General features: G+C 40.6%; 1 protein-coding gene and 1 long non-coding RNA gene across 5 annotated transcripts; one reads left to right on the top strand and one right to left on the bottom strand.

Annotated features, from left to right (window-relative positions):
- Window positions 1-1,464: 1,464 nt before the first annotated feature.
- On the top strand, window positions 1,465-13,123 carry LOC116446091. Of its 3 annotated transcripts, none has more exons than XR_004241044.1 (5): window positions 1,465-1,558; window positions 2,146-2,372; window positions 6,336-6,371; window positions 6,929-7,155; window positions 7,953-13,123. It is a non-coding gene; the product is annotated as an uncharacterized LOC116446091 (long non-coding RNA). The 3 variants fall into 3 exon arrangements; XR_004241045.1 differs by having other exon boundaries at window positions 1,467-1,558; window positions 2,146-2,304; XR_004241043.1 differs by lacking the exon at window positions 2,146-2,372 and having other exon boundaries at window positions 1,467-1,558.
- A 3,194-nt stretch (window positions 13,124-16,317) lies between these two features.
- On the bottom strand, window positions 16,318-23,126 carry OIP5 (Opa interacting protein 5). Of its 2 annotated transcripts, none has more exons than XM_032113307.1 (5): window positions 22,692-23,126; window positions 22,495-22,561; window positions 21,372-21,425; window positions 20,763-20,844; window positions 16,318-19,461 (listed from the first exon to the last, which is right to left on the bottom strand). In XM_032113307.1, exons 1-5 carry the CDS (start codon window positions 23,059-23,061, stop codon window positions 19,306-19,308), a joined length of 729 nt encoding a protein of 242 aa, XP_031969198.1. In that variant the 5' UTR covers window positions 23,062-23,126; the 3' UTR covers window positions 16,318-19,305. The 2 variants fall into 2 exon arrangements, with proteins under 2 accessions (XP_031969198.1, XP_031969197.1); XM_032113306.1 differs by having other exon boundaries at window positions 21,372-21,494; window positions 22,692-23,124.
- Window positions 23,127-23,352: the final 226 nt, after the last annotated feature.

The raw sequence follows: 23,352 nt of genomic DNA, 5'->3' as shown, positions 1-23,352 counted from the left end.
CTAACTATCAGAATCTAACTTTGCTATTAGCAGAATAAGTCACATGTAAGCAACTATCTTACTCAATATTCTATATATGTAACATCTAGTTTAAAAGGTGGTAGACAGTAAGAGAAGTTTTAGAGACCTGAGATCTTAAATTTGTTAAATTTAAACTTGTTCAAAACTAAACTGTACAGATACAAGCAGATTTCCACAAAAGTAGTATTTTTAGCATACCTGGTTGCTTATAGAAGTATTTTGTCTTGAGAACAGGTCATCTTGAAGGTGAAAGTGTGGAAGAGGGATAGGGTTGGCAGCTCAGAGGCAGAGCTACTTAATATTTAATCTTTGTCTTTTGAAAAAGTAGTATAAGGGATAGGATTTTAAATACAGATGAACCATTCTCCAGTTTACTGAGAGAAAGTCTGTTTTCAAATCTGCAGCCAGGAGTTTATGTTGAGACTGACTGGATGGTTGACTGAAGAAATATGTTATTGAAACCAGTTACCAGAATGTTGTGAAGACTGTAGAAAGCAGAAATAGGTTTGATATTGAATCAGTACTGAAACCTGTAGGCCCCTTAGCTTGGCAACAACTCTGGGCAAAAGAAAAGAATCCAAATACAGGATTTTACTCATGAGGAGCAGGATTAAAAATTATGTTAGCTTCTGTAACTTTACAATGGAACATAAAAGTCTGCTTTTGGTTCTTTGAAACTACAGCTTTGGTTGTAAATAGGATATGGGTATAATATTTAAGTTGGCAGAAGTGTTTCATTTCTGTCTGCTCTAAAATGTGACGCGGTAGAAAAGCGTGTGTTAAATGTTTAACACACGTGTTAAGATTTCGAGCGAAATGGCTTGTAGTAATCTGTGATGAATCACGGTGAGACGGGGGTGTTTCTCTAGAGTTTTCTGAATGGGTACGTACTCCTCTTCACACTCTTCAGTACATCCACCCGTCAGCTTTAAGTGCAAAATTACTGCTGCTAAAAAAAATTTTAAAATAAATTATTTTTGCGGATGACACAAACCCGGCAGAATGACTGAAGGCAGAATGACTGAAGGCAGAATGACTGAAGGCCGCCTTCCGGGGCAACCACGCTGCTCGGTGAGCTCAGCAGGGCCGCTGGACCGGGACCCCATGTCCCCTCACCCCTTCCCTTCCAGACCGGGTGGTGCGGGGCGGGTATTCCAGACCACCCCTCTTGCCGCCCTTCTGGAGCGGCCCCTTTAAATCCGCGGGGCGGTCACCGGAGGGCTCGCCCGGGCCGGTCCCGCTCCCGCCGCTCGAGCCAATCCCTTTCCTGTGCCCTCCCCGGGCGAATCAGAGAGGGCCGCCTTGGAGGCGGGAGGGCAGCCTCCGTGATGGGCGGCGCCGCTGGCCAATCGCCGCCAGAGCCGGACGGCTGATGCAGCGGCACGGCACCCAATAGGCTCGCGACCGGGTGGGCGGGCCCGGGCGCAGCGAGCCCCCGCCGGGAGGCCGGGGGAAGGAGGGGAAGATGGCGGAGTGAGGGGTGGAGGAGGCGGAGGGGCCGGGCCGGCCGCGGCCCCGCGGCCTCGGCCGCGCTCAGGTGAGTGCGGCGGTAGCAGCGGCTGCGTCCAGCCCGGAGCCTGGTGCCGGATCCCTGATTGGGCTGGGACGGGGCGCCCGCGCACCCGCCTTCCCGTCCCGTCCCGTGGCTAGGCTGGGCCCGAGCTCGTTCCCGCGGCGCCGCGCCGGAGCGGCGGGAGCGGCTGGCCGCCCTCGCCGCGGCGGCCCTGAACGAGGAGCGGGACGGTGTCCGTGTGGGGACGGACCGGAGCCGGAGCCGGAACCGGTCCGGTCCGACCCACCCGGCGCCCTGAAAAGTCCCAGCAACTTCGGAGCTGGGGACGAGGGCGTCCTGCAGCTCCAGCGCCGGGCTGCAGCAGATGGCCGAGCGGGAGAGCCTGTTCCCTGCACAGCGATACCCCGCAGCCGACTGGGAACAGCTGCGGCTGGCAGCGACGTGGGCAAGGGAAACCGAAATGTATAATCTGAAATGAGGTTTTGCATCTCTGGCTACAAGCATAACGCTGAATATAGCTATGCTGCTGTTATCGTTATTATTCATGCAATCTGTGGGCTGGATGAATTCTGTTAAATCTGAATGGTTATATCCTTTTATGATGTCTGTAGTGCTGACACAGGAGTGCACAAAGGGAATGGCTTCCGAGTTGTTTGACAAAGCCAGAACATACAAATAATCTACCCTGCAAAACAAGTCCTATGGAAAGTGGATAGACTATAGTGGAATTTGGTTTAGCCTTATAAATTCATGTGATCGTTGATAATAAGGTAAAAAGAATTTAACACACCATGAAACAGCTAAAACTACTGCTAAACCCACTATCTCTTCTTTTCAGGTTAGTACCATGCAGGCCAGGTATGCCCTGAATTCTTCAAAATTGTCCGTGGTATTTTGTACTAGGGAATAGTACTTAGTTTAAATTCGGAAAAAAAAAACGGGGGTCGGAATCAACACTTCTTAGTGAAAACAAAAGAATTAGTGCCACTAGCATGAGATTCCTTGTGTTCTATATTTGTTCTTAAAATCTCGAGTTCATGATAAAATTGTGACTGCATTTTCAATCTGCATGTCAGGTAAAAGAAAAAAGTTGAAGTAGTTAAATGAAAAGTACAGCTTTAGATTTTATGAAGATATGATGTGTTAGCACACATGACCTAATAATGAAGTAGCTGTTTGTAACTGGTGAAATAACTGAAAATAAATGCAAGCATTATATTATATATTTATATATATTATATTATATACGAGTACTGTCAGGATTAGTTCTGCAAGCAGGAGCTACTTAGGAGAAAAATTTCCTAAGGAACATTTTACCGATTTTTATGTGCTACATTACTCATGTAGTAACAGTAATAGCAGCTTAGGAGCAACGTAATGTTAAGGCACAGTATGCTGCTACTGATGAATATTCCTACTTACACATGTCTTTGTGTGAATTTTTAAAATATGCCAGGGGATTTGTCTTCGGCATACTACATACGAAGGTAATTCTGCTTTATATTATCATTAAAAGAATAATAAGCAATCAGCTTGCTTTTGTGTGAAGTTGTACACTACTTTAGCAGTAAGAAATTGATTTGGATTAATATTTATTCTTAATTGCTTTCAATGCACAAGAGCTGTGAGAAGTAGTATCTTTAAAAAATAAAATCAGAATTTCCTGTTGCTCTGGTATATGTCAAATCAATATGCATTGCTTTACAATCTTGCCCACAGTGCTGTGAGTCTGCAGTGTGGAAATTTGCATGAACAGGCTATGCATCTCATGATGGTCACCTCTATTCAGGGGTGTCAAAAGTTGTGGGCCAGCCAAAGCTAAAAAATCCCGACAGAGTATGTGAAGAGTCTGGAGTATCACTTGAACACCTCCCACATTCATTCTTAAAAATTAGAGAAGGAGCAGTGTTTGAAACCAGTCCTGACATGCTAGAGGTTATGTGAGTGCAAGAAGCGAGGCTTGCACAGTCTTCGGAGGATTGGGGAAAAAAAAGGCTTTTTCTAAAATAGAATGTGGAAGAAGGGTCGTTTCTTTGCCTGAACAGTATTCCTAGAGCACATTCCTACGGTGTGTGTATGGCAGAATTGAAAGCTCATTTTTAAGCAGTTTCCCCTGTTTTCTCTGCTGCAGTAGGAAGTACTGTTACAATATTGTACCAGCAATGTAGTAGATGTGCATTGAAAACCTGGTAGAAGAGGAAAGAGGTTTTATTTAAAAATACAGACTGAAATAAAAAATTCAGGCAGAATGTGTGCGGTGCCTGAGATGCCTCTACAGCAGCCAAGCACCATAGCAGGGTGCTGTGGATCCAGCAAACTGGCAGTCTGTGTTGACAAGGGACATCAGCTGACAGGTCCTTACTGTCTCCTGGCCTCTTCCTAGGCTGGCAGCCATTGTAGGCTTCAGATGTGCCTTTGTTTACCCTTTTGGAGGTGTCATTGGCCTGTGTCTCTACATTGTCCTGACTCTGTGGATTATCAGTGTTCTTTGTCTCCAGATCTGGGTGTCTTCTGAAGTGGCAGGGGGATGTGACCTACTAACCTGGGTGCTGCTGACTAAGCCTCTTAGAGCCCAGTTCCTGCTCAGTGTTCTATTTGGTGCCTCCAACTCAGGCACTCCCATTCTTTCTCCAGTCACACCAGTCTTAGACTTTGCCTTACAAGTTCTCACCCTTGCCTTGTAGCTTGGATTTAGATGCAGTTTCAAAGTTGCCTAGAAAGCAAAAAGAGCATGAAGGCAGCTAAGACTGTAACCTACTTTCTATTGTATTTTCTGTTTATAATTTAAGCATTTGTCATTGTCCACTTTCCAGGTTAAATTTGGCAGTTTTTAAGCCATAGGAAAAACCTTAGTGGCCTTGTGATGTGTAGGGCTAATTTTGCTTTTCCTATCTCCATAGGTCTCCACTATACTTTCAACTTTTTGTGTTTTGGTCTTTGTGTATAAATCTGTTTCTAGATCTTTAGTTCCTCACTTCCTCATACTTCTCAGGCTCTAGGCAAGAGAAGAGGAGTCATCTTCTTGAGTCCTTTTAATTCTGCTTATCCCTGGAGCATTTGTGTCTGTGTGAGAGGCAAACATAGTATTTTGGGAAGCCAGATCTGATGGATATGAGTTTTTGTTGTACCTTAAAACAGAGCGTGGGGGGTGGAGTGAAAGTTGGTTGTATAGCTGTACACTATTATTTTAGTATAATCTCCAATTCCAGTGTGCAGATTATGTCAGAACACTGACTTTTTGGGGGTTTTTTTGCCCCATTGGTGGATTGGTAATAGAATATGTTAATATATATGAGAAGAATTGCAATATTTATATATAATATATATGAGAATATTATTTTAAAATATTGCAAATTTGCTAGTAAATTTATTTGTGAGATATTTCTTCATCTCTTTGGCTTTGGAATTCCTGAAGTTAGCAAACTTCTTGGATACAGGCACCTATCTGAATGTGAGATTTAAAGTTCATGAAAACTAATCTTTAGTTATGGTGGAGCAAAAAAATGAATGGGCAATAGGTCAAGACTTAATAGAAATAATATTTTCTGAATTCTTAACGAAGAAGGAGTCTATGAATGTAGGCAGTTTTGAGCTTTCACAGTTATTTCTTGCTCCACATCAATTGATTGTATGTTCAGTAAGGTATGAAACAAGAGCAATAGTATTTTTTTTCTTTGTAATGTCCACTAGCATTTATCTGAATGATAGTGTCACCATCAGTGTCAGTGCCTGCTAATTTTCAATAACGTTGATGTGTATCCAGTTGCGTTTGCAAGTTTTGTTGGACTCCTGTGAACTCTGTGCTCATGTAATCTAGCTGATGAAAGTCAGCTAGAAAGTGTATCAAGCAGAGTAGTTAAAACTGGGACATTCAAAGTCAGTGAACTTGTTAAAATTAAAAAAAGTAGGCTAAAGCTAACTGTATTTCAGTGTTGGATGAACCATTCCTTTGCTTGAGTTGCTTTAAATGTCACCAGCTGCTTTCTTCTTTTAATAAGACTTAGTTTAGTGTTTAGTTAATTCATAGTTTTAGAATAAATGAAAGAAGACCCAGCTTTTCAAAGATTGGATTGGTTTCTGTTATGTGGTTTCTATTCTGACAAGGCAGTTTAGGAGAGCTCTTGGTAACCGTTCCTTTTCAAGTTAATTCTTTTGTGAAGCATTTGCTGTTGGTTCCTGAATCTCTCAAAATCACATAGTGCTTGGCTGGTTCTTGAGGGAAAATTTGAGTAGGAAGGGTCAGAACTGACAACATGGGAATGGAGTAACTACCCTGAAATAGGGATTGTCTGATGTCTGGGGATTTTCTGAAGGTCCAGGTGCGTGTTGCTTGTAGAAATGCTGTGTTGTGCAGGAGTGTGGAAGCTAATAATACTTTGCTGAGGATACTGGGAATTTTGAATAATTTAAGTTTTGTGTGATGAGATAGTTCTGCTTATAGCAATCCCTTATTCTTCCAGTTAGGTTGTCAGCTCAGCATCCTCGCTACAGTACTTTGTTACTAATGTGGAAGAGTTTCTTGCCTTACTGGAGACTGAATATGTGTCCATCTCAGTTCCCATGAAACTGAAATGTGTGCCTGCTCTTAGTGAAAATTTATGTGTCCTGCGTCTTCCACACTTGGGTCTAATTTGCTTGATTTAAACTAAAGGAGGGGGTGCATCTGGTAATTTGAAAAAATCTTAACTAGTTCATGGAAGGTACAGGTGATCTTTTGTGTCTTGTGCAGATAATTATGTATGATCTGAGTAGCTTTCTAGATGAAAATTTAATTTTGTTTATTCATCTCTTTCTCTCTAAGCTCACTGAAGAAGATGTGGAATAATCAGAAATAATGGTGAGTACAGTTGTAAGGTTATTGATGTACTAAATATAAGGTACTAAACTTATCAAGTTTGTCAGCTAATTTAGTTCACTTTTCCATGACCAAAGAAATCTGTCATTGAGATTTTAATTTTTTGTAGCATGCTTTCAGAGAACTGGAATGTTTCTACCAGTGTCAGCTTTCAGCTTAGGCTTCACCTTAAAGAAACATTGCTTTGACTGTTATATATTCTAACAAGAATAAATGCTTTGAAAGTTGTGAAATCCCTATCCTATGGTGTCATTTGCTCTGCTAAGACAAATTGTGTCGTCGTATTAACTTGGAATTGTTCTCTTAAAAGTGTTACTTGTTAAATGATAGGATTGGAAGAATGATAAAATAACCAAATGTAAATTATCAAATAGAAAAAAGTACATTCAAAATTTCTAAGGACTACAATAAACTTCTGTAGTTTTGATTTATTTTTTCCCAGTGAATGAAATAAAGATATTCTGGTAGTTAAGGTGTGCAACAAAGGGCTATATTGTGTTCTCAGCTCTGTCACAAACCTTTGGCATGTTTTATTGCAGCTCTTCAGGTCTGTTTTTCCACACCTTCATGAGAATAAGACTTCCCCAACAGTCTGAGCGTGGATGGTCAACCCAATGATCAACTGAAGTACTTGAGTGACTCAAGAGATACCAGTAGTGACATGTACTATATTTCCATTTTCGTGGTCTACTCACTGCTTCTAACAAAGGAGCTGAAAATTGTCACTGAAAGACTATTTCTGAACTTGATCAACTGAATGGTTAAGGTAATTAAAATAAGATAAATATAGACAGGGAAAAGAGAGGAAGAGGTTAGTTATTCTCATGTTCTTGTATATGAGAAAGAAATTTTTTTTTAAATTTTTGTTTTTCCTTTTTTTGGTCTATGTTGCATCTCTTATTTTAACGCAGGAGAATGGTAATAAACACTTCTGGCACTAGCTATGCAGGAGTGCACCCATGCTAGCTTCCAACTTAATGCAAAAATACCATGTCTTAACAGCTGCTCTGACTAGGTAATAGCAGGTGAGTGTCACTGATGGAAGGCCAGGCTGTGGATAAGTGGGGAGAAATGAGTAAAAGTAGGAAGCAAATGTATGTGATCTTAAAACTGTCATAAGTGCTCTTTTCCTCTACAGCACTGGCAGTTTGATAATTAGTTAGGTGATAGTTTATGACGTCTCTCTGAACTGTGACCTGCTAGAGCAGGGTCTGCCCTCTCTGCCGTGTGCACTCCGCTGCTACCTCGTTGTCGTCATGCTCTGTGTTGGAGACACAGCTGAAACCCCACAGCTAATTAACAGTGGTGTATTTTTAGATGCATCGCTTCTGAGTAAGTGTACAGTTCAGCATTTCTGAAGTATTTCCTTAGCCAGCTTATGGACATCTAAAGTTAGATATAGAATCTTACAGGCCAAGGGATTACTGCAATTTGTGAAACCAGATAATTTTATCCATTAGAGTCAGGCTTTTAAAGTAGTAAGCTGGTGGGCATTTTAATGTTCAATGTATTTAATTCTAATTCCTAAACTACCTTTCCTGGTTTTTTAATTTGGGATTCCAGATCCTCTCCTGACATTCAAGAAGGTGGTCCTCTTACTTGCTCAAAGGCTATAAAGTGTTTCCCTTCTAGCAAGCAAAATCCGTCCTTCACTTCCATGGAGCTGAACGAACAAAGATCTGTCCACTTCCTGTTTGAATCGTCTCACCAAACATTTGATTCACCAGATGACTTCCCCCACAGAAGGAGACCACTGTTTTATCAAAACTCAAAAGCAGAGTAACAGAAATCAGCATTTGTTTTCTGAAAAATGTCTTCTGTGCCAGCTCTTCATTCAGCTTTCTGCATTCTGTTTTAAAATGAAAAATACTTTGTAATCAGATGCAAGTGGAAGCTGGTGTTTTTCACTGATATTTCCTTCTTAATTTTAGGAGGGTTAAGTACTTGCTGTGTCAAATTGGAATTCCTAGCAGATAAAGTGTCTGCATGCATTGCTGTGTCAGACTGACCTGATATATATGAAAAGTTGCAGCAGGAAAACCAGAACATTTTCTTCTCTGACATGAGGAAGAAACTTACCAAACAACTAGGGTCATCTCATACAAATATTTTCTAGTCCAGGTCCCAGGCTTGACTTTGTAGATAGGTGTCAACTCACGTAAAGCAGCTAATGCACAAGAACAAATGCAGAATCACCTTGTCTATACTGTGTATCCCAGTCTGTGATCAAAATGTGTATTTGCATGTGTGAACCTATGTAAGTGCAGGATATGAAGAGCTTTCACCTGAAGAAGAAATTACTCTGCACCATTTCATTTTTAGCAAAGAAAAAGTAAGCTTTGAAGGCCTCTGGGATAGCAGGATAATGACTAGGTTTGCATTGAATCATTCCCTTCCTTTGGCTTTTTATGAATCCTTAGCATCAAAAGGAACAAGACCATTCTACAGTCGAAGAGATGATGGGCAGAACTTCTTTACTGTAGAAATTAACTTCTGATGGGATGGAAGAGACCAGAGCTGTAAAGTTGCAGTTTATCCACCTGGCTTCCTCCACACAAATTCAGCTTTTCCTACTGCTGATGGAGTCAGCTTTTTGATTCTTTCATGACTGAGAACTCAGAGGACCTGTGTGTTTCCATCATCTAGGTAGAAATAGGCCCAAGAGAATGGAACGTTAGCTATGTAAGAGGGGTGAGTTGAGAGCAGAAATACTTAGTACAGTCCTTTTTCTGGCTCTTCTTATTCCTTCCCAAACTAAGGCACAATCTGGTTGTTCTTATGTTTACACAAGGTTCTTTGTCTACATAATTCGTGATTATATAGGATGTTTTCTGTCATTCTGGGATAGAAGTATATATTGTTTGTGTGCTCCCTGCTATGGGATTATCTATAACAAATAAGATTTTTTGGCAAAAAACTACCAGAACTGGGATATGTATTGTATTCCACCTCAAATCTGAAACTCTTCTTACTGCACCTTATTCCAAGCTTGTGATTTAGAAAATGTGATTTGCTAGCTTAAAATATGGGAGATACTAAAATGGTTGCGGAGGAGTTCTAGATTTCTTGTTTTGTTCTGTTTTTCCTTTTAGAAAACTGCTGGAGAGAGCCAGACAGACTGAAAATGGCTGAAAAAGCAAACAACTGAAATCCTTCTTAAATCTTAGTGATAGATTGCCAGGGCAGCATTCTAATATCTAAAATGTGGTGACATTTTATGAGACCAAGTTCCATAGCGGAATGAGGCCAAGTATTGATGTTGATCCTAATCCTCAAAGTAATGTCTGTGTTTAGACTTGTTTTGTAACAATAAGATTCAATGACAGCTTTACCCTTTTTTTGTTTCCATGAAGCAAAGAGCAGTCACGTAAGCTTAAGAGTGGTGGGCAGGACACTGTGTATAAAAGTAATGCCAACTGTAATGAGCAGAGAGGTGCTCTAAAATTGTGTGTAACATTGTGATGAGCTGTGTGATAAGAGCTTGTGTGACAACATTGATCTTGATGAGGCACCACCAGCTTGGCCTGACTTCTTTTAAGAACTTAGGATTTCTTTGCTGAATATGGTCTGAACTTTCTGGCATTGGAAGCAACTAGAAAAGCACACTTCCTTTTAGGGCCTCTGTACGTTGAAGCCAATAGGATTTAATGGAGATGTCTGTAGAAGCAGGATCCATCTCTAAGTGATGGAAAATACTGTCAATGTCATAGGATTACACGAGGTTGGGAAGTATGTGGTATAAGAAATGTCTGATTTTAGATCTGGGAATTTTCTTTTCTTCCTTCTGCCCATACTTACACTTCTGATGTTAGAGATAGCAGTTGTTTCTTGCATAGCTTGATGACAAAATACATGAGAGACAGGAAGGTATTTTTGTTTTCTGTGGACATGTACAAAAATTATGAATTTGTCTGACAAGAGAGCTGATTATCTAAGATCTTTAATTTTTTTCTCTGTAGGAATAATCCTCAATATTCTGTAACCCCGCATTGTAAGAAAAAAAGTAGAATTACTGATTTTTTTTCTTGACTCCTATTCATGACAGCATAGCAGCATTAGTTTTCAAGTTTAATTTTAGAACACCAGGATTTCATTAGGTTAAGGATCTGTGGCTTTCCTGGAAGTAATACTCCAACAGTGCATGCCCAGAAGACCCCCATTGCTGTACCTTCCTGGCCAGCACCTTTAAAGAACTGCTGTGTTAGGAAATGCTGCTTCATCTCATTTACTATTTCTTGCGCCGCTTTTTCTTTATGTTGGTTGGAAATCTTCCCATGTGAAAGATTACAAAAAAAAGGGGCATGTGCAATAGATCATATATATATATACATATATATATTTTAATACTTGTGGACAAAATGATGTTACAAGTTGTTTGAAAACAACAAAATCACCAATGTCTTCCATTTTGAGATGTGTATAGTTCCATAAGCATTAGTGCTTTGTAGCAAACTGTAGTGCCATGTTAGGATCAGTGCATGAGCCTAGTAGTATTTTTACAATTTCAGAGTGACAAATTTATTAGTAAACAGTGATGATAATGTAATTAACACTAGAAAGGATACAATAGAAATGTCACAAACATGGTCTAAACATGCAGTATCCTCCCTTTGACAATGGCAATGCTATCCTTAGAAATGGAACTCATTCACTTAATGAGCTTCATAGAATCATAGTTGACTTTTTGATATTTGTCTGTCTGTCCAACTGCAGTAGTACGCTAGAGTATGCAAGCATCCATAATTCTCATCTCTATCAGTGGGATTCTTTTCTTTTTAATCTTTGTTGGTGTTTTCTTCATTTTCAATTTTATTGAACCATTTATTACCTGTCCTGTGATAATACTCAAAAAAGTATGAATATGCTAAGGAGTTTGTGTGCATTCTGTACACATCTCTGTTACCTTAGGTCATTTACAAAGTCTGTCAAGTAATCTTTTCTTTTTTCAGATCTAACTATATGATTATTATAGCTAGTAAAACATTGCCCTCATTGTGTGATAAGTTAATAGTTGCAAAATGTGATGTGCTAATTATGCATAGAAGACTTTTATCCATTATTGCAGGAATGGGGAACCTTTTTTTGGCTGAAGTCCTATCGAATCTTAGAGTAACTTTGGTGGATCCTGCATTTACATACATCTTAATAAGAGAGAATATGATAAGGTCAAAGGCTGTTGAAAAATGATGTTGCAGACTGTATCCGTGCAGCAGGCTGTCTCTAGCCAATGGATCAGAGATTCCCCACCCCTGTATTATTGAGAATTAAATATCTTATATTTTAGGTAACTTCCAGTTTTGCTTTCCAGCTCTAAGCTCAATTTTAATGATTTCTGTCTCTCCCTCTGCTTTTTTCAGAAGGAAGGTTTAGACCGGGGAAGTGAAAATGATTTAGCACTCAATGGGCAGCTTGGACTGGTCAAATAGGAGACTGGTATGATTCTTGAGATGTGCATTGCTCTGTGGATGGCATCCTCTGATTTCCTAGGAATAAGTCTTTTATTTGGTGCCAGTGCTGCTCTTCACCCATTTCTCTCTTTCAGCTTAGAGAGGATACTGCATCTTTTTTTCCTGAGACCTGCCTGTAAATGGCCATTAGGGGGGAGGGAGGGAATGGGTAGCTTGGTTTTGTAATTTTGGTACAATATATCTTTAAAGTGATTAATCAAGAAGCATGTACTTCGTGCAATGACAGTAATCCAGGCAGAATTAATGTATGTAACAGGGAAAAAAAACCCCAACAAAACCAACCAAACAACCCTCTGCATCTAATAAATTTCTGAGAAAATTGGACAGGTGGGCCATTTACAGCAGAGCTCTGGGGGACCTGTGCTAACAGTCAGGTTCGATTCTAAATGGACGTAGCTGTACCATTGAATAAAGTAGTTTAGTGCTTGGGAGAATCAATTGAAAAATACCTCTGAAACTGGAATGCAAAATAGCACAGTATGTAGGGGGAAGAATCCCTGATGCAAACAAAGCCATAAGATGATTTAATAAGAAAATAGAACTTTAGTAGCAATAACTGTTTTGCATGTGATAGTAAATAACTTGCATTAGCAAGACTGTACAGTAGGGTAAGTGGGTAATAACCAAATAAGTTTGTGGCGCTCTGTGCTGCAGGGAGTTGTGTGAAGAGTCTTCCCGAGAAGAAGGGTGAATTCTTCTTATGTTCCTCTCATTGGAGGGAATTTGGCACTTGAATACTAAGTTAATGAACTTGATATATATATATTAAAAAAAGAAAAATTAGCTTTGCCACGTGTTTGAAGCACTGTCAGTGAGTGCTGGGGGAAGGGCAGACAGTTCTTTTTGAAAGGATAGCTGAAGTTTCCCTGTAATTTTTTTTCTTTTTCTGTAGCCTAGCACTTGCTCTGTTTCTCTGAGAAACTAAACCTTTCCAAATAACATGCTGTGAAGAGAACCTGATTCTAAAGTTAGAAGCTTTTGTTGTGGGAAGTACTTTCTTTTTTCTTTGTTTATAAAGACCAATCTGAGATAGTCTTTAAATAAATAAAAATAAATAAAAAAATTTGAGAGCACTTGACACTCAAAACATCTGTAGATGCCAAGCACAACTGTAGAATTCTAACGATGTTACAGCAGAAAATAATCTCAACTTTGCTAAACACTGTTTCAGACCATAATTGATTTCAGTTGATGCCTGAAATTTTGCAGAAGTACTGTAGATCTGCACCCAACAAATTATTTGCTATCAAAGGGTTGCATAAAAGAGCCACAGGAGTTCTAAACCGTTCCTAGTTGACACTTTCCAGTGTAGATACCTAGTCTATATAGACACAGTATGCCCCAACAGATAGTAATGTATTCTGAGCAGAATTATGTGATCACAGGTTTAGATCAATCTGGCTGGATTTCTTCCGGAAAGCTGAAGCAATTTAGACTGTGACTTAGAGCTTACTGGAAGCTTCTTGTGTTTTTAAAGCATGGGGGTGAAGCACTTTGGATCTTCATAAATTGATAATGGAGCTGTGAGATCTGTGAGCATTTCTACAGTATAAAGTAACAGGATAAGTGTGAGAATGTCTAAATTAAGTGTTGGCTAATATGTAATATGCATATGAAAAGCTAATTGATCTGAAAGGCTGTAATCAGCTTAAATTCCAACTATTGAATTTCTGATAAAATTGGAAGCTGGCCATAGGGGACCTTAATTTGATTGCTCTCTGATTACATTAGAGAAATTATGAATTTACCCTGGTCTGTGGTCAGCAAGTACATTTACATAATAATGAAATTATAATGAAAACAAAGTCATGTTCATACTTCAGAAGTATGAACTTTGTGGCTGAACGGAATTCTTCGAGGATATATCCATTCAGAAAAGAGGGGAGGAAATAAAGCCTGATGTAGCCAGGCAAGCTATCTGCATATACGTCCCAGTTCAGGCTTTTGGTAGTGATCTGAATTCTGTGGGCTACTAGACTAGAAATTACTATTCACAGCAACAAAAGGAATCCCTTTGCCTTTCAGCTCTTGTACTATGGCATGACTTCTGCTTCAACCTTCTTGATTTAACAGCTTCTAAACCTAAGTGGAAGTGTTAGGTGCTACCACACTTGCTGTGGGATGTCAAGGTGTAATCACCAGTGTGGACATTCCTTCTTTAGCAGTACTAAACCCAGATGATACAAATACATGCTGTTTGTATATCCAGTAGTGCTGCTGCTGAAGGTCTAGCCAGTACTTGTGTTGGGAATTGTGCCTTCTGAAACTGAGGGTAATTGTCAAATTTAGGAGAAAACAGAAAATCTTGCAAAGACTTCTTCATAGTGAGTGAGAAAAAATTATACTGAGCTTGAGGACACTGACACTTTACACGAGGATTACATTGTCAAGAGCTGGCAGTCTGGTTTTTTTGGGCAGAAAAGGAAAAATTACTGAAGATAGAACAATTTTTGATGTATAACGAATCATAGAAATTACTGCTTCTTGCATCCTTAGGAAACTGGCTGGTCTTCCTCCAAAACTAATAATACTGCTTGCAGGTCAGGTACAGAGCTGCAGAATGGCAGTTCAAGTTAGATTCCACTGGATTTCTTTCATGGGACAATCCAGCATTTTCCCCCTGTAGCACTTGACTGGTACACAAAAGCCAACAGTTGAACCAGGGTGTCTTGTTCAACAGTGCAGAACACTAACCATGGATTCTGATGTCTGTTCCCTTTCAGTCTCTGCACTTCCTCCTGCGTTTTAGAGAGTGTCAGTGTTCATGTCAGCAGAGCGTGTTTCCGTCTCTGAGCCTATGTACTGGGTTATAATATAGACAGATTGCCAAGACTTTACCCCATCTAAAGTTAAAGGTAGAAGGTTACTTTCTGTTCAGTGTGTCCTATGTAAATCCTGTCTGCTTCTCTCCACTTCCCCTCCAAATGAGCGTGTTTGCAGGTCAAATAAAAGGCAGGTAGTTTGTAATGCTTTAGGCATGGAGAACTGCATGGAGAAACTGAAGGAACGCGGCACAGGCCCACAAACCAAATCTTAGCGCTAGTATTCTAATTATGCATGATTCAAAATGTCTAGTGTATTGTAGTTATTACCAGTAAATTGAGATATGCATTTATACATAATGAAGCAATAGGAATTAATATACCAATAGCTTGAATTTCCTGCTTTGATTCTCAGATTTCGGGTTTTTTTAGAGAATGTGCTGCCTCTTAGAGAAGGGGGCAGAATGTATAGATAGGGACAGAAGCATGGCACCAAAACTGTAAATCAGGAACCAGGATCAGCAGAACTCGCCTTTATAACTTCTTGTCTGGTTCATATCACTGTCCTGAGCATGTAAAAAGCAGGGCATGAACTAAGCATGTTTAGAGGCGAGATGAGGTTTCTCACCTGCTGCAGCTGTAGCAAGGAAAAAGGGTGCAGAGTTTCTTAAACGGTGCACGGGGAGCGACTGGTGGGAAAGGAAAAAAACAAACCCACAGAACAACACAAAAAGATCACCCCAAAACCCAAGCCAACAAATTGAGTGTAGTATTTGCCAGACAGTAGGTAATAAGCTTGAGTGTGGTGAGAGAAATTATTTGGAGAAGACTGAAATTAATAAGCACAGTACATATTTTTCAGGTGTTGAATAGCTTTTTAATAGACAGTATTTTCAGGTAACTCTAGCCACATAGGCAGCTGTACTGAAGCATACTGGTACCAGCCAGCAATAATGGTATCCGCAGGAATGAACCTGAAAATACTGGTAATCTTGTATATTTTTTAAGTTCTTTAAAGAGATTTTTAAAAACAGAAAATGAGACTTGATCACTGAAGGTCTTTATCTTCTGCAACAGAGGTTGCAATTGTCTTTTTGCTTTATTTCACTTACTAAATAAAAGGGAATTTGGGTGCCATCTTTCTGTAAATTAGTGTGTTCTCTGTAATTCAAGTCTTAGTGGATAATGCAGTCAATTTCTGCTGGCAGTTTCAAAATAAGAGAATGTGTGGCATAGCCTACATCACTAATACTTTTCCAAGTTTAAACTTGTAATTAAACATGTAGAATACTAGCTTGTTATTGCAGAATTTCATACTTGTAGCTTAGCTTAATTCTGTAAGTGGGCTTAACTTGTGCAGAACACTTCTCCATGTACAGAGGCTCAGTCCTCTCTTAAATAGAAAGAAGTGACTTGGAGGAAGAGAAGGTGTGTCAAGTTAACTCCTGTTCATACTTCATAGCCAACCATTCATAAAGCACCGTGTTTTGGGTTTAGAACGGGAGTTGTGTTTTTTCCCATGAATGCTCTTTTTAGATATGTAAGAATTGCCAAATGAAGATAGGAGTATTATAAGAAAAGATAACTACTCTGTGGTATCACAAGTTAGACTGAATGAAAGTCTTTGAGCCAACTTCTTCAAGCAACAAAAAAATTTGTAAGACAAATTCAGCCCAGCGGTTAACCATGGTCATTCTTAATTCTTTAGAGCACTATGCATGGTTTTAAAGTTCATTGAATATTTTTTTTTGTAATGAGTAAGCCATTGTATCCTTTGTATTTCCCTTCACTATAACTGGGGGAATAAACTACTTCAGGATGTCAATGAAGTTATCTTCCTTTTGAAAAATGTAACAGCAAAGGAGAAGTATTAGGTATAAATTCCTAAAAATTACCTTAGTACTTAATAATAGGTTAAATAATACTTATACTGAACTTCTGATAGCATTCTTGCATGGATTAGTGGAGGAAATTATTGGTGTGACTATGAACTATGTACTCCCATTGCACATGTTTTACATGGTAACAGTGAAAGAATGTCTCCCTGCAAATTCTGATGTTTTTCCAAAAGGCAGCTTGCTTTTATATCTATGCATCTTTGAGGATTTCAAGATAAGATTTTATTATTTTGACACTGTAAAGAGGAACTGTTTAAAAATGAACCTGGAAACTCTGCACCTGTATACAAATTTTTTTAGCAATAAAGCAGCACAGGCTGAGAATGCACTAAAACTGGATGTGTCATCTGTTCAGAAGAGAAATTAACCAACTTACTATACACTCCACTCCACTTCTGCAGTGTACTTGCTGTAGCTTTGTCAAAACTCAACAACTTGAACTGAATTCATATATCCTGGATATCTGCTTTGGGGCCAGCTGTCCCAGCAGACTTCAGGCAGAATAGCTCCTGACTTAGACAGCAATTAAATAAAAATTGTTATTCCACTCATTCTAAGAAGAGCAGCTTAGCAGTTAAGAGCTTCAAGGGTTGTTTTAGAGGGTAGCAGAAACCCTCTGTTGCTTGCATGGATTGCCTAAAAGTAACAGGCCCCTCAGAAAACTGGTTTTTATATGTTCATATTGTTTTGGTGACTACATTTCTGAAAAATTTCTTCTGTGGTTGGCAAAGGTCCTCCCAGTTTCAAAGATTACAGAAATGTAGTTTAAAAATTTACCAGCTATTCTTCAGCACACACTCATTATTTATTTAAATTCATGCTAAGTAATATAATTTGAGCAACCGTTACTTTAATGCTTCATAACAAACCAGGACCCAAGCAAGATAAAGTGATGTTTTTCCTTCTGCAAAATTAATCAAAGGAAAAGTAGGCCTAGGACTCACGTGATATTGGCAATGATTTGCAAAATATGAATTTCTGAATTTCAGCTTTTATTTAAGAAGTTCCTTCTTCATAATTTTAAATATAAAACAAAAATGTAACTGACAGCTTTCTTTTTCTTTTAGGGATCAACACTAATGAAGCAAAACAATTTAGCACTATTACTCATAGTATAGACATAAAGTCTATAGCAAGAAACAGTCTCAATGCAGAAACTGGAATGAAAGGGCAAAAGCAAGTAGTCCCATATCAGTCACGTATTCTTAGACTCATGCAACAACACAAGCACTGTCACTCAGGAAGTACTACAGAGGTGGTATTAGAATTTGTGAGAGTCCCTCCTCTCCATGCACAATGACTGCTGATACTCCATGGTTTTGCTTACCACGATGAACTGAGCCCATATGGAACTCCCAAACAAAAAGCAGCACAGCGAGTAACAGTAGTAGCCTGAGTACCAGCTGCCTACCTCAAACCTCTAAGGTGCCTTACAGTGAGTTTTGTCCCTTCTGCTCCAAGCCCATTATGAGTTATTTTATAAATAAGACAAACAGGGAGAACTGGCAGCAGCAGCAATGAGGTATGCAACCTGCGGGTCATATATATGGAAGTAGAAGGCAATTTGCATTACTGGAATTAATCTGATCAAGTAAATAAAATCCTCTCTAGACTGCAAGAGACAACTACTAAACTTTCCATAAAGTTCATTAGCCCTCTAGGGAAAAAACATTAGCCCTTTAGGCAGCAAAAGGGAGAGGAAAGTGGCCCTTTACCTTCCAACAAACAAGAATTGTTTGTTGGAATTTGTTACTGACCCAGTAACAAAGGGTAAGTGGTGCTTTCTTTACTGTAAAATTATTTTCTAAATGTTTGGAAATAAGCAGAACCAATTTGCAACAGTGAGAAATGCCAATGAACCATGAGTACCCATTAGGTATTTTTTATGAAACAACTGGCCAATTGAAGGCAACAGACAAATCCTAACTTCAAGAAAGCAGTGCTTCCACAATTGTGCAGAAGACTGTTCCTTGGTTTCACAGTTCAAGTCCCAGAAAGAAATGCTCAAATCTGTTCAAGGCAGTTTCTCACAGCCTTAGCTGGCAGAAGTTGACTCAGTCCTGTCCATGGGGCTGCACTTCAGCAGACCTGGCAGCCACATGGGTTGCCCTTTAACTGAAATCCAAAACCTTGTGTTCCTGCCTGCACAGGAACCACATGGTGCCATCCAGACTCATGCACTAAGAACACTGCACCAACTGTGACATGCTTGTCTGCTGCTTTTGCAGGCAACACACACAGGCAAATCTAAAAACTACTCAGGAGTCCCTTTAGCAGTGGCTCACATATGAGATGTAGCTAATGAGCCACTTAAGCAAAAACTAGCTGCCATTAAAACCAAGGCTGCCATTAACGCTGTATCTGTATTAAAAGGTAGGACACGAACTTAGTGTCTCTAAGAATGTTCAATTTCTAATAGCGGTTCTTGAATATCATCACCTTGTTAAGTTTGTTTTCTGTAGCTCCAGAAATCTGACTGTAGTATTTCAAAGGCTGTTTTTCCCCCTGAAGTCATTAGAAAAACCAAAGTCACAGTTACACAGCCTCAGAGGGCGACGTGCTGCATGGGTACGTGCTGCATGGGTGAGCTATTGAGTCTTCAAGCGTAACTTCAGTCCGTCAGATTTTCACGTGTTCCCCTGAAGGGATGCACTTCATCATCAGTTCTTTGCACACACAGCTAAAGCGACAGATCAACACTCAAACCCATTCTGGTGCATTATTTCATCATAATGAGCAAACTCAGCAGAGATGCAGAAACAACTCCAGCAGTTCTTGAAAATGGGTATTAGTTGGCATTAACTCTTGCATATCCTGCCTGTAGGTCATCTGGATCTGGTGAAGAGTTTTGCCATTCTGTTACATAATTATTTTGTTCCAGTTTCTCCAGCTTCTTCATCACTAATTCTATGCGACCATTGAACTCCACAAGCTTATTTTTCACCTAGAAAAAAAGAGAAATTAGAGTATTAAAATTAGCAAAAAAAGTCCTAACACTGGATCTTTGAATGACCCACACCCCACTTTAAGTGGCTAAAGAGCAGCTCACTTTCAAGATGGGAAAATACAGAGGGCTTGATCTCTATGCTGCATGTTTAGTATAGACAAAACAAGCACCCAAATCAGAGGGCTGCACTACGAACTGGAGATGGATGAATGTGTGCCAGTATCAGCCCTTCCAGGGGCACAATGGAGATAACATTTAAGGAGATGGAGTTGCAGCAGTTTTACTGTGATGAATCTGATCTTTCCCAGTTAACTCATTACAAGTTTTCACACAGCCAGAGATCTTTGATAATATGTGGACAAACTGTTTCATCATTAGCTTAGGAATACGTGTGGGCATTATGTCTCAAAAAGCAAAGGCCAGATGCTTGAGCTTGTTCTAGTCAAGAAGGAAACTCTCTACAATCACATTAATTTGTGTTTGCAATGAAGTGCTATCATATTTTTACTTCAATCTTGTATTTTTACTAAATCACGTCTCGACTTCAGAAGTTTTACCTGGATAAGATTTTTGCATCTTAGCCTCACCTGACCTGTAAAAACACTGATCGTACAGAAACTGGAAGATGACTTGGAAGAGGACAAAACTTAAGAAATGTCAAAGGCCCATTAAAAGAGAAACTAAAATCTAAAGTCAAACCCCCAAAAAGTAAGGAACAATTAAACACATAAATACTGGGTATGCTGGCTGTCTTCTACACACAATAACTTTATTTGAGCTAAGGGACAGGCAGTTAACTAACGTAACAACTACTCAGGTTCAGATAAGAACATCCAATTTGAGCACCAAAACAGGAGGGAGGTCCTAGAGTTGTCTCTGAAACTACAAATATTGCCATGCTGTTTTGAGCTTACACAGACATAAAAATATAACTCTCTAAAAATCCCTTTCTAAAAAAAAATTTCTATTTTTTAAATTCTTCAACAGTGACAACACAAGTTGTAATACTTAGGCCAAGTCTGTACAAATGATTCTTGGGGTTTTTTTTTCTTTGTAAGGTATAGAGATAAAAGGATAACAAACGGGCCAAAATTCAGCTGGAACTGGGTATGTACTGCAGTTTAGGAGTCTTAGAAAATGTTCCATGTCTCATGCATTGAGTCAGTTATTGTCATATAAGGGCAGCATTTTCTCAATCTTATGCACTTAAAACCCCCACATTTGTATCAATGTTTTTGAATTAATGTCCAAAATTATCAGCATTTTAAAAGTATTTTCCATTAATGTGGATATCTTACTTTCTCCATTTGTTCTTTTAAGGTCACAGCTGGAAAATTCACTTTAGAAGCTTCTATAATCATTTGGCTTTTTAAGAGGTAACTGGAAAACAAAACGGGACAGGGAAAAAAAAAGAGAAGAAAAACTGTTAAAAACCCAGTTATATTATTTAGACAGATGATTTAAGATGATTTTAAAGCAGATTCAAGGTTGTTGCCAAAAGTAATAATTATGAAAATATTCAAAACGTAACAATCGTTTTACTTTGGAATCAAGATCCTCTCATCACCAACTATAAGTAATTTACAGCTTCTATAGTCAAGTCCTCAACCTATCATGGAACCACTTTGATACCTTACATTAGCTACATGAATCTGGAACTGAAGGAGATTTCAGTATTACACACAACTAAAATTAAACTCTTACATTGCACAAGGACACTTAAGAAGTGCAAGGCAATCAAAGGGATTCACATCAACACGAACAATTAGACATCAAGGATATTAAAATCCCACACCATTGTGCTCAGACAAAAGTCAAACCACTTTTGTTAGCTGTAGGCTAGTTGTACAGTAACTTACAACTACCTGTGAAGTCACTGCCCATAAGAATACAGTGTAGTCACTCACCAGATGATGCTGTCCTTGAAGAAACAGAACAAGCCTCGGAGATATGCCAGGTCACTGCCAGAAGAATAAAGAATGAAGCCCAAGGTCAAGCCACATGACCGACAGGTTAATAAATAATAAGCACTAAAAGGAGAAAGGGAAAAATGTTCTTAAACAGAAGTCTTTGAAATCATAGATGCTGTATGTTTGTCAGAGGGCGTAAAATCTTCAGTTCTATCAGGGCAAAGTCCAGGGCATAATAATGCCTCCACCTCAAAAAAAAAAATACCTACAAAAACAACATGACCATAAGAAATTTGCCATGTTGTGAAAGAAGTAATCTCTTGAATAAGTGACATTGCTATTAAGGAAGAGAATGCACATCTTATTATCACAGAGTGGTTTAAACTATACTACTCAAAGATGATTTAACTGATAATGCATGTGCCAGCTGAAAATTCTCTCTATTAAAACACATTATTGCCCCATGCAGAGAGAGGGGCAGGGAAAAAAGTCAAAAAAAGAGCAAGTTTTGTATTGAAGAAGTTCCCATATAGTCCTTATAGTTTGTAAAACAGCCTTTAAACAAGCTACTGATTCCGTAAGCCCCCAGATGACATTTCACGTTCTTCCCATTAGACTGAGTTACCAAACCTTGCTAACTGTACGTTCATGAATGGGCAGTACAAGTTCTTCATTTTCAGTATTAAGAAAAACCAGCTAACCAAAAGCCACCCCTACCCCCTCCCCGAAACCAAACCAAACCAAAAAAACCCCACCAAGCCAAAAAAACCTCAGAGATATTTTAAGTAAGAGACCTTTTAGGGGGGAAGAAAGGGACCTTATATAAGTTAAGCTGCCTTCTACTGCATTGCTCGAATGTTCCTCTCCACCTATAGAGGTTAGAGCAGCACAACTTTTGATTTCAAATGAAAACTACATCCCTACAAAATGTTTCACACATTCAAGTGTGAAACAGGGACAGAAGTCACTTGGGAGTTTGCCAAGCCCCTCAGAACCCCCCGCGCACAAGCCGGAGGAGCTCCCGGTCTTGCCGCAGCCCGGCTTTGCCCGCACGATTTACCGCGGCGGCCACTCTCACGGCAGGCCGATGCCAAGAGCAGGAACTACGGGAGCTACGCACCATCCCAGGAGGGCTCCCTCGAGGCCGACCAACAGAGAATCCTCCCAGGTCACATCGCTGGTGACTTCTGAGGAGAAAGAGAGAGAGACGCGCTGCAGCCAAGAGCCCCCGGACCAACCCCAGCCCGGCCGCCGCCGCCCGCCCCGAACGGGGCAGCGGAGCGACCTCGGCACCCGCCGACCCGACGAGGCACTGACTGAAGCAGATGAGGACGCTGAGCCCCGGCGGCTCTTGCCCGCACAGCTGCAGCGAGTCCCCCAGCACCGTCCAGCAGCCGCGGCAGTGGAACACGGCGCACTCCTCCGGCAGTGGACCCTGCCGCCGCGGCGGCGACGCCGGTGCCGGCGGCAAGGAAGACGACGGCGGCAAGGAAGACGACGGCGGCAAGGAAGACGACGGCGGCAAGGAAGACGACGGCGGCAAGGAAGACGACGGCGGCAAGGAAGACGACGGCGGCGGCGGCGGGATCCAGGCGGTAGAGGCGGGGGCGGGCGCCCGCTCCACCACAATGGACCCGGCGACCTGCGGCTCCTGGAACAGCTGTCGCAGCTGCCGCCGCACCGCCATTTCCTCCCGCCGGGCGTTTGAGCGCGGGGCCCGCCCTCCGAGCCTCGCGATTGGAGGACGGCCCGCGTATCTGCGTTGCCTTTGGTCAGCGGCCGCGTCAATCCTCGCCGCCCGAGGCTATTGGGCAGCGGCCCGCACCGCGCGCGCCTTCCCCTGCCGGGAGCGCCTTTTCGCGGTTGAAAATAAGCACGCGCGGCGGGCTGCGCCGCCATTGGCGGCTCCCTCGCCCCGCCCCCGGGTCCCGCCCCTTTTCCCGGCCCAGCCAATGGGCTGGCGCGGCGGGCCCGTTCG

This window comes from Corvus moneduloides, chromosome 6 (genome assembly GCF_009650955.1).
Source record: "Corvus moneduloides isolate bCorMon1 chromosome 6, bCorMon1.pri, whole genome shotgun sequence".
Taxonomy (NCBI): Eukaryota; Metazoa; Chordata; class Aves; order Passeriformes; family Corvidae; genus Corvus; species Corvus moneduloides.
Note: the sequence above shows the minus strand (reverse complement) of the source record. Positions and strands in the feature narration are given on the sequence as shown.